The sequence below is a fragment of the Fragaria vesca genome, linkage group LG6, assembly GCF_000184155.1.
Source record: "Fragaria vesca subsp. vesca linkage group LG6, FraVesHawaii_1.0, whole genome shotgun sequence".
NCBI classification, from domain to species: domain Eukaryota; kingdom Viridiplantae; phylum Streptophyta; class Magnoliopsida; order Rosales; family Rosaceae; genus Fragaria; species Fragaria vesca.
The window spans coordinates 30557819-30569395 of record NC_020496.1 but is presented as its reverse complement, the minus strand read 5'-3'; the positions used below and the strand labels follow the sequence as shown (position 1 = coordinate 30569395).

At 40.8% G+C, this 11577-nt stretch overlaps 3 protein-coding genes across 3 annotated transcripts; 2 read left to right on the top strand and 1 right to left on the bottom strand.

The window, feature by feature from the left end:
• Positions 1-175: 175 nt before the first annotated feature.
• On the bottom strand, positions 176-2710 carry LOC101314401 (pentatricopeptide repeat-containing protein At3g49170, chloroplastic-like). The gene has a single exon (XM_004305997.1). The coding sequence runs from the start codon at positions 2708-2710 to the stop codon at positions 176-178; it is 2535 nt and encodes an 844-aa protein (XP_004306045.1).
• A 785-nt stretch (positions 2711-3495) lies between these two features.
• LOC101303438 (probable galacturonosyltransferase 9-like) lies at positions 3496-6394 on the top strand. Its single transcript, XM_004304127.1, has 3 exons — positions 3496-3900; positions 4431-5615; positions 5770-6394. The coding sequence occupies exons 1-3, from the start codon at positions 3733-3735 to the stop codon at positions 6043-6045; spliced, it is 1629 nt and encodes a 542-aa protein (XP_004304175.1). The 5' UTR covers positions 3496-3732; the 3' UTR covers positions 6046-6394.
• Positions 6395-7114: 720 nt separating this feature from the next.
• LOC101303142 (6-phosphogluconate dehydrogenase, decarboxylating 3-like) lies at positions 7115-9969 on the top strand. The gene is made up of 2 exons (XM_004304126.1): positions 7115-7218; positions 8103-9969. The coding sequence occupies exon 2, from the start codon at positions 8111-8113 to the stop codon at positions 9575-9577; it is 1467 nt and encodes a 488-aa protein (XP_004304174.1). The 5' UTR covers positions 7115-7218; positions 8103-8110; the 3' UTR covers positions 9578-9969.
• The last annotated feature ends 1608 nt before the right edge of the window (positions 9970-11577 follow it).

Below are 11577 nucleotides of genomic sequence, written 5' to 3'. Positions count from 1 at the left end.
CATCAAGAGTTTTACAGGAAAGCTGCAAATAAGAACTGTACAGTCTACAACTGGAAACACCAGGACATGAGAGTGCCAAAAGTGAATCAAGAATCCACCTTCAAGTCAACTGACGAGTAATTCTATCTGATTCTTGAACTGTCAACGATTTCGCACTGTGATATATATAACACCATCACCAGTAGTCATTGCAAGAACATGTCCCATCCATAAACTGATGAAACCGATTTGAATCCCTTACCACTATTTCTCTTCCCGTGGCTTTTGAAATATACTTGATTGCAGTGTGACAATCTCCACAAACACGGAGATTCTTGAATACTCTTATGGGTTTTGATTTTGATGTGCTTATAAGACCAAATGTCACTGCTAATTTCTCACTGTGCTGAAACAAATAATATTCCTTTTGCTCCTCATCCACCTCATGAAGTACATAATCTGTATCGGGGACATAACCCAATTTCTTTATCTTTGAACCCAATCGGTCCATTTCATCATAAATCTCCTGTGCTTTTGGGTGTGAAGTATCTCCAACATGGAACTTGTGCATCTTATTTTTCACCTCTATCCAGCTAGAACCTGCTTCTTTGACCAAAGCTTTCTCTTTCATTTGTTTTCTTATATTTGCTACTTCTTCCCACTGACCAGTGGAAGCATACAAATTTGATAGTAAGCTATATGCTGCTGAATCATGTGGGTTCTGCTTCATAATCATCTTTGCTGCATGTTTCCCAAGCTCAACGTCACAATGCACTCGGCATGCTCCAAGAAATGTTCGCCATATTAGTGCATCAGCTTCAAAAGGCATTGAGTTAATAAATTCAATGGCTTCTACAAGGGATCCTGAGCGGCCCAATAAATCAACCATACATGCATAGTGTTCCATTCTTGGGACAATACCATGTTGTTGGTGCATTTCCTTGAAGTGTTTCCACCCCTCAGAAATCAAACCTGCATGGCTACATGCTGATAAGACAGCAATATATGTGATCTCATTCGGTTTTAACCCGGCCTCAAGCATTTGGTCAAATAGTCCCACAGCTCTAGCCGCATAACCATGTTTTGCAAATCCTGTGATCATTGAAGTCCATGATATAACATTCCAATCCTCCATCTTATTAAACACTTGAAAAGCAGCGTTTATGTTTCCACACCTGGAATACATAGAAACCAAGGCATTGCAAATGCTTTGATTTGACTCAAATCCTGATTTTATAATCCGGGAATGTATCTGTTCGCCCTTATCAACTGCACAAAGGCTGGCTGCTCCACTCAAAAGACTAGCAAATGTGAAAGCACTAGCCCCTAGTCCTGTATTCTCAATTTCATGGAGAAGTCCAAAGGCTCCTTCAGTGTCAAGATGCTTGGCATATGCATCAACGATTGCATTATAAGATATCAAATTCTTCTCATACAGAACATCAAAAGCTTTACGAGCATCGTCCACATGGCCAGACCTTGCATACATGCTAATAAGCGAATTTCCCACACAATTAACTGATGCAAGGCCAAGTTTCACTGCAAGGGAGTGAACTTGACCTCCCTTATGCCGATCAGAAAGGTTTGCACAAGCCTTCAGGATGCTAGCAAACGTGAAATGATTAGGTGAAACATGACCACCCGAGATCATTTTAACAAAGAGCTCGACAGCTTCCTCATCGCCCCCTCCACTCTGCACATATCCAGTGATAACAGCAGTCCACGACACAACACTATGCTCTCGCATCCGATCAAACACCTTCCTTGAATCACTCATAGACCCATCACCTCCACACTTAGCATACATATCCACCAAACAACACCCAACACAATGATCCAATACCAACCGCGACCGTTCAGCCCACGAATGCAGCTGCTTTCCCAATGCCAACGACCCCAACTTTGTACAAGCCGACACAACACCACTCAAAGTAAACTGGTCCGGCATTAGCCCATTCGACAACATCTCCATAAACAACTCAACCGCCTTTCTCGGATAACCCATCTGCACAAACCTAGTGATCATCAAGCTCCAAGTCACCGCATCCGTCTCAGCCATTTTCTCAAACACCTTATATGCATCCCCTAATTCCCCACTTCCCTTCGCAAACATATCAATCAACGAAGACCCAATGCACACATCCGACTCAAGATACCCGGTCTTAACCACCATCCCGAAAACGACCCTACCAATCCCAACAAGCTCCGGATTCGAACACGCTCTTATAACCGACGCGTAGCAAAACTCGTTAGCATTATAACCCTCCTCAATCATATCAACAAACATAGAGATGGCCTCCAATGGGATGTCGTTGTTCGCGAAGCACGAGACCATCGCGCTCCACGACACTAGGTTTCTCTTTGGTCCCATCGTTTGGAAGATGGACCGGGCGGTTTCGAAGTCGCCGGATTTGGAGTAGACGCTGATGAGGGAGTTGAGGATGAGGGAGTCGGGGCGGAGGTGGGAGCGGGAGAGGTGGGCGTGGACGAGCTTGGCGAGGTGGAAGCGGCGGGAGCGGAGGCAGGATTTGAGGAGGAGGGAGTAGGTGGGGAGGTCGGGGTGGGAGCCGCGGCGGGCCATGAGGTCGAGGGTGGAGATTGCTTTGGGGAGGTGGCCGACATTGATTTGGGAGATGAGACGGCGGTGGAGATGATCGGAGGTTAGCGGAGGAGGAGGAGGAGGAGGGAGTTTGGCGGGAGCGGGAAGCGTGAGGCTTGGATTGTTCAGCATTTCTATTATCTCCAACGGCTAGCCTAGCCTCTCCCATTTTTTCATTTTATTTATTATTTTTTTCTTTTTCTTTTTTTTTGTTTTTGTGGAAAATGGAAAGTCAGAGGATATTGACCTAGAAGGAAAATAGATTAAGGTTATTGATGCTTAATTCGTGGGCAGTGTTTGGCTCTCGAATAATGGCAGTCTTGAGTGTTTAATATGGTACTGAAATTCGTATGTTAAAGATTTTATAGTAACATCATGAAATCGAAACTGGATATCGTGCTATCACTGCTATGTATACTAACGTGATGTACGAGTATAAATTATATTCCACAAAAATTTTGAGCTTTTATTCAAAAGTAAATCAGGTGAAACATATGCATCTCATTTTATGTATATATCTCATTTTATGTGACAACTGATCATATCACAAATTTTATTAAAACAACTTAATCGTGTCAGATCAGATGTTCCGTAAAATTTGATGCATGATGAATTCAAGTAGACGGTTCTCTCAATTGTGCTTATTTCACACAAGTTGGTAGGTGCATACATCACATCACATAAAGTGATTCTAGCACTAGAGATAATCAGTTACCTAAAAAACACTATGAGCAAAGCGCTTCCTAGAAACACATAACCAAACAAACCCTTAAAAGCACTCACCTGCTAGCCAAACTTGGTTATGGCCTATGGCCCCCACTTGGCCATATTTCCCATCCAAGTTCCAATACCTCTCACAGTCACACTCCCACACCACCATTATCATATTAATTCCTTCCTAATTCTCAAAGAAAACCAATCAACACCGACACGCATTATAGATCTCTTTTTCTCACTACTTTGATCTCTTCCACGCTCACATGGTCACACCCAGCTGAGATCTCTCACACATTCACACACTTCCAATTTAGCTCATCTCACTTGCTTCCACTACTCCCTTTTCTTCTTCTTTCCTTGAAACAGAGTTGAACGAATATAATAAACAGCCTTTCCGATCTGACCCCAAGCTCAGAAAACGTCGTCGTTCTGCTCCAATGGCGGTGGCCGTGCGAGGAAGCAGAGCAGGATCCGGTTTCGGCGGCTTCAGCCTCCGGAGCTTCTTCTCGTATCGGATCTTTGTATCCGCTATGTTCTCTCTTCTCTTCATTGCTACCCTCTCTGTTCTCCTCACTACAAACCCCTCAACTCCTCACCATGACTCTGTAAGTATTCTCATCCATGTTTTGTTTTTTCAGTTGTTTTTGTGATTAATCTGCACCCAGATTGAAAAGTGTGAAACTTGAGCATAACCCAGATGTAGATTTCTTTAGTTTGGCTCAATCCTTATCCCATTTGAACCCAAATGTATGATTTAAGCAGTACCCAAGTCTTGGAATGCAAAACCCACATGCTAGTTTTTACAGATAGATTGAGTTTGGGTTATAAAGTTATGATCTTGATGTATAATGCAGGCAATCCCAAATTCTAGTTTGAACTCACATCTTAGAGTTAAGTATGTATATGAAGGCAAACACATCCAGTTTTTGCAGTTTGGTAGAGTTTTAGTTATAAATTTATGTTCTTTGATGTATAGTGCAGGCACTTTCAACTAGTTAAGCACAGTCCATATTCTATTTGAAACCATATCATAGATTTATGCAATACCCAAATCTTGAATGCTAAGGCCGGATGCCTTTTTTTGTAGCTAGATAGAGTTTGAGTTATTAATTTATAATCTTGATTTGTAATGCAGGCACTTCCAACTACTGGAAACACGTATATGCGTAGATCGTTTCTCGCTTTAAATTCTGACCCGTTGAAAACCAGATTAGATTTGATATACAAGCAAGCAAATGATCATGTCACTCTTGTCAATGCATATGCAGCTTATGCTAGGAAACTTAAGCTTGAGATATCTAGGCAAATGAAAATGTTTGATGATTTGGCATCCAATTTCTCTGAGCTTCAAACGAAACCAAGTTACCGGACTAGTTTGTTTGAATCAGATGGTCCATTAGATGAGGATGTTTTGAGGCAGTTCGAGAAGGAGGTGAAGGATAAGGTTAAAACTGCCCGGTTAATGATCACCGAGTCAAAGGAGAACTATGATAATCAGCTCAAGATTCAGAAGCTGAAGGATACAATTTTTGCTGTTAATGAGTTGCTTATAAAGGCAAAGAAGAATGGGGCATTTGCGAGCACGATTGCAGCAAGGTCGATTCCAAAAAGTTTGCATTGTTTGGCCATGAGGCTTGTTGAAGAGAGAATTTCACATCCGGAGAAGTACAAGGAGGAGGAATCAAGCCCTGAGTTTGAGGACCCAACTTTGTACCATTATGCGATTTTTTCGGATAACGTTATTGCAGTCTCAGTGGTGATCCGATCTGTGGTGAGTAATGCAATTGAACCGTGGAAACATGTTTTCCATGTTGTTACAGATAGGATGAATCTTGCGCCAATGAAGGTTTGGTTTAAGATGAGGCCAGTGGAACGGGGTGCTTATGTGGAGGTGAAGGCAATAGAAGATTTTACTTTCTTGAATTCCTCATATGTGCCAAGTTTGCAGGGGCTTGGTACCATGGAAACATCTAAAAGGAATAGGAATCCATACTCGTCACTGTTGCATGAGCTTCGGTTTTATATGCCAGAAATGTATCCAAAACTAAACAAGATTCTCTTTTTGGATGATGATGTTGTGGTTCAAAAGGACTTGACAGGATTGTGGAATATTGATTTGGATGGGAAGGTGAATGGAGCAGTTGAGACCTGCTTTGGGTCCTTCCGTCGATATGCTCAGTACTTGAACTTTTCACACCCCCTTATTAGAGAGAGGTTCAATCCCCGTTCTTGTGCTTGGGCATATGGAATGAATATATTTGATCTTGACGCTTGGAGGCAAGAGGGTTGTACAGAGCAGTACCATAGCTGGCAGAACTTGGTAAGTGTACAATATCGATCCCTAAACAATTTGTGATTTTCACTTGGAAATTTTTAACCAAATGGCACCATTTATTGTTGAACAATGTAGTCGAGTTGTTATATTGTGGTGCATATATGAATGAGTATTCATATTCTTCTCCCTATTTATGCAGAATGAGAACCAGACTCTGTACAAGTCAGGGACTAGTGCAGCAGGGCTGATTACCTTCTACTCGACAACAAAGTCTCTGGACAAATCCTGGCACGTGCTCGGGCTGGGGTACAACCCCAGTATCAGCATGGATGAGATTAACAAAGCAGCAGTCATTCATTACAATGGACATATGAAACCTTGGCTGGACATTGCAATGAACCAGTACAAGAATCTCTGGACTAAATATATGGACAATGGTATGGAGTTTGTTCAGATGTGCAATTTTGGCCTATAGACTGATACTGTTTTGGAGTGGTTCCACCAACAGATACAACCATAAACTTTACTGCTTCACCTCAACCATAAGCAAGCCGCAGCTAGCTATATATCGTCTACCTCTCTTTACTTATTCTTAGACACAAGTTTTGGAATCCCTCATTAGTTGCTGCCAACCCACCCTCAGAGCGAAGCTCGATGAAATTATGTGTTTCTTGTTCTGGAAAGGGGCCATCTCATGGCATCTCTTTAATGTTGTATGTGTTATTAATGTCAGTCATGAGTTGTAAGAACAAACAGTGATATTGGGAATGTACACTTGGCAATGATTCTTTGCAGTATATGTGATTCACAGATGTATTCAGACTAGAAGATGGTTTTTTGTTTTTTTTGATCGAGGACTAGGAGATGGGTTTGCGGTTTATCCAATTTCATTTTCTTTCCATCCAAGCAATCCTATTAGACCAAGTGATCTCTGGTAGTCTAAAAACATAGTGCTTACATTTTTTTTTGGTTTGAGAAGAAACGAAAAACATAGTGCTTACACTTTGATGACATCTTGTTGACACTAGACGGTGCATATACTCCAAACTGCACAGGCCAGATGCATGCACTACTTACTACTAAAGAACAATTTATATATAAAATTCAAATCTTTTTGCACACTATAACATTAAATAAAATATCACATTTTATGCTATATATTATTTGATTGATCTGATTCCATTTACCACAACATGTGATAATTTCATTAATCAAATTATTAATAGCATTGCTAGGTTTGGTAAAATGCTTGCTGGGTAGAAAGAGGAGCCATCATAATTTTGGTGATTTTGTTCATAAAATAAGAGCATTCATATAAAGCACTGTAAATTTTTTACTGAAAATATGCCAAACAACTCTGGTAAAATTTAGAGGGTAAAAACTGCATCACTTGTAGTTGTACTAGTAGTCAACCTCTCGGAGTCGCGGACTCGCGGTAAGTAATTTTTTCCCGAATCCACCTAACCCATCTTCAACGACGGCTTGTCCACCTCACCTACCAAAGCAGTGGCCAATTTTGACTCCCACTTTTAATTCTTGCTTCCCTTTTATAAGGTGAACAATTTCATTCTTGCTTCTCACATTCACTTATCATTGTTTTTCCGCCGAACCCAGATCTTTGATTTTCTGGGTGTTGCTCCATTTCAAGGTTTGAATTCTTTCACTTTCTGGGTTTTGATCAAAACTGTGTTTTGTTCCTGTCTTGTACTTTACTTGGTTGGTGACTGCGGTTAAAGATTGTACCTTTTTCAGCTTTGTGTTTGGTTTTCTATGATTATATTGGAAACTGGAGCATAATGTTGCTGTGTATTGGTTTTGCATGATTTGGAATTGCTGATCTGTGTTTGCTTCATTATGTGTTGTTGCGAATATCTGTACCTGGTTCCATATGATCTGTGCTTTTTGGGATTTTACAGATTGGTTAGATCATGCAATTTAGTTCCTTCACTCAATCTAGTTGATGAGTTTGAGGTTTAGTTGCTTGTTCAGCTAAAATCTTTGAACGGTTGAATCTTGTTAGAAATGATTATAGAATTAAGGGGTTCTCCCGTTTGATCTGGTTGGTTACTGTTATTGTCATCAGGGAATGAGTGACTCCGATTTTGTGTCGGTTTACTTGATTGTAGCAATAGGACTGTAAAAGAGAGGGCTTTCATGAACTCTTTTTGGAGGATCATCACTGTTTTGGATTTTTTATTATTTTTTATTTTAGTATATGTTCATCCAGGAATTATGTATTTAATGTGTAAGGTTGTTTGTGGTTTTCGATACAATTGTAAAAGCTAGTATCTAGGTACAGGAAACTATCTCTCATTAAACTTGATTCAGAATGATATTTGCTTAATGGTATTGGTTCCCTCCGTAATCCTGTCAGTGATCGGTTCTCCTAGATTGGAGTCAGTAAATTTTATGAAATACTGCTGCCATTTATGTTCGTGTGTTTAACCAAGGATTCTCATATCTGTATTTTGTCATTGCCAATATATGGACCCGTATCTCACACTCTCACTAACAATTCCAATTGTTTAACAGTGTAAAAGATGGCTGCACCACCAAACCCTACAAGAATTGGCCTTGCCGGTTTGGCTGTTATGGGCCAAAATTTGGCCCTCAACATTGCAGAGAAAGGCTTCCCCATTTCCGTGTACAACAGAACTACCTCCAAAGTTGATGAGACTGTTGAGCGGGCGAAAAAAGAAGGAAACCTCCCCCTTTATGGCTTCCATGATCCTGAATCTTTTGTTAAGTCAATCCAAAAACCTCGGGTGGTAATCATGCTTGTCAAGGCTGGGGCGCCTGTTGATCAGACCATAAAGACTCTCTCCGTCTACCTGGAGAAGGGTGACTGCATTATTGATGGTGGTAATGAGTGGTATGAGAACACTGAGAGGAGGGAGAAAGCCATGGCTGAATTGGGCCTTCTTTACCTTGGTATGGGAGTTTCAGGTGGTGAAGAGGGGGCTCGATATGGACCCTCTATGATGCCTGGAGGATCTTTTGAGGCCTATAAGTACATTGAAGACATCCTTCTTAAGGTGTCGGCTCAAGTTCCAGACAGTGGCCCCTGTGTGACTTACATTGGCAAAGGTGGGTCTGGTAACTTTGTAAAGATGATCCATAATGGTATAGAATATGGTGACATGCAGCTGATAGCAGAGGCTTATGATGTTCTTAAATCTGTTGGAAAGTTGTCAAATGAGGAACTACAAAAAGTTTTCACAGAATGGAACAAGGGAGAGCTGCTGAGCTTCTTGATTGAAATCACTGCAGATATTTTTGGAATCAAGGACGACAAGGGCGATGGATATTTGGTTGACAAGGTTTTGGACAAGACCGGCATGAAGGGTACTGGTAAATGGACTGTACAGCAAGCTGCTGAACTTTCCATTGCCGCCCCCACAATTGAATCTTCTTTGGATGCAAGGTTCCTCAGTGGGTTAAAGGATGAAAGGGTTGAAGCTTCTAAAGTGTTCAAAGCAGGTGGCTTTGGTGATATCTTGACTGACCAAGAGGTGGATAAGGCAAAGTTGGTCGATGATGTGAGGCAAGCTCTCTATGCATCCAAGATATGCAGTTATGCACAGGGCATGAATTTGATCCGTGCAAAGAGTATTGAGCAGGGATGGGACTTGAAGTTGGGAGAATTGGCTAGGATTTGGAAGGGAGGTTGCATCATTCGTGCTGTGTTCTTGGACAGAATTAAGCAGGCTTATGATAGGAACTGTGATCTTGCAAACCTTCTTGTGGACCCTGAGTTTTCGAAGGAGATCATTGAGCGACAGTCTGCGTGGCGAAGGGTGGTATGCCTTGCTATCAACTCAGGTATCAGTACCCCAGGTATGTCAGCTAGTCTTGCTTATTTTGACACCTACAGAAGAGCGAGACTTCCTGCTAACTTGGTCCAAGCTCAACGAGACTACTTTGGTGCTCATACATATGAAAGAACTGATGTTGAAGGTGCTTTCCACACTGAATGGTTCAAGATTGCTAAGCAGTCCAAGATTTAAGTCCCCGTTTCCTGCCTCATTCAACTTAAGCAGAATTCACCTTCATCCCTAATAACTTCTGCTAAGGATTTTATGCTGGGGCGGAGCTTCCGTCAACTCTTTTTGGTGAAATTAATTCTAAATAAGTTTTATCAATTTGCTTTAAGTTTTAGTAGTGTGCATTAAATTTGGTTTGTTATGCTTCTGCTTTGGCATGACTGTTGGAAAATGTATTCTATTCGATGTGGGAGACTGGTGGTAGTACTGTAAAATGCGGTATTTTGAACATGAAAATCAACAGAAAGTTTCACATTCTCAGTTCCTGCAATTCCTTTTGATTTTCGTAAATTTTTCTTTCCATTGTTGCGCCTTTGTTGCATCTACCTTCTTGTTACTAAATATTCCTCAGATGCATCTACCTTCTTGTTACTAAATATTCCTCAGATATTGCTTTTAGAGTGTCAATGTGACTGCCATGTGCAAATATCTCTATGAATGAACCAAAATCAAGTATGGCACCACAGCTGTGAATGAACCAAATAATAGGGTTGAGAATCAGAAACCCAACTTGGTTGACTCTAACCTAAAATCTACCTGTCAAAACTTGTAGCACTCCGTGTTTGCCAAATAAGCTAATTAGATAGATTGTTGGTGAGTGAAATAATAGTCCTAACCACTGCTGATAAGGCATACTTATGCAGATAGGGATTTCACCATACTTGTGGAGTTGGTTACCTATCATTTGGTCGTTGACCCTATTAAAGAGAGACTTTGTGATTAGGTCATTTTAGTTTACTTTCAAAGTACAGCCAACATTCTTCTCACTGATTCTAACTGCAGACAGATTTTGTTAAAAATAGACAGATTCTGTTTTCCAGGAAGCTAAAATATTCTTTGAAATTCAAGTACAGCCCATACTTGGCATTTGCTTTGCTGTTGTGCTTGCACATCTGGGGTAGTACTCTTATATGGTTGGCATTTGTCTTTCTAAGTTGGCTTTTGTCTTGCTAGGTTGATCTTTCTTCTTTCCAGCACAATGTACACCCTGTTCGTTCATATACCTTATGCCATACTCATATGCATCATAATTGGCAAGTTTGTTCTGGTGAATTATTAGTCTTTTTTCATGTATAATTTTTATGCAGATCCACATGTGCGCTTTATGATCATCTTTCCAGCAAACATGCACTTGATTCTTTCGAAGACACAAGAAATTAAGGGACAAAATCAGTTATGAACATCATGATTTAGTGTTGAGAAATTAAACACAAGAAATTCAAGCTAATTCTGCTGGAAAAATGAGAGACTGGTCGGTCATTTACTGGTTTCCTTGTAGAACAGTTAAGTATGTGGCATGAATCATCAAGAATTTTCTGACATAAAAAAGAGTATATATGCTTCTGTTACTGAATACAAAGAATGAATATACATCTCCTCATTTGCAAGCTTATAGTCTTAATAAACAACTATAATCTGCAGTCTTTTCTATCAGCAGGATTAGTATCAGTGCCTTCTTCTCACGAGCCTGCATCGACTTCTCACTTCCGTTTGGTACTCTTTTCACCCCTTTTCTTCTCTTGTTTGCTTGTGGTCTTGTTCCTTGATTGCTTGATATCACGCCTGAAACGAGCAGTACCTGGATTACTTTCTTTACTGCGAGAAGGCAATACAAGGTGGTGTTGATGGTGGCTCGGGCCAGAAGAAGCATCCGAAGCCATTGAATCATCACTGCCATTGTCGTCTTTGTCAATCTCTTGAATGCTTGTGCGAGTTGTAATGCTGTTATAGTTGTATTCGACATCATCATAACTGCATTGAGGTTCATCTTCTTCCATGGGAGAGGCAATATATGTAGTCCACCCTGACTCACTGCTGCTACATCCTTCTGTGCTCAACAAGTGTTTATAAGACTCCATTTCTTCAGAGAAAGACAGAGAGCTGGAGAGAAGGGAGAAGAGAGAGAGAGAGAGAGAGAGAGAGAGAGAGAGAGAGAGAGAGAGAGAGAGAGAGAGAGAGAGAGA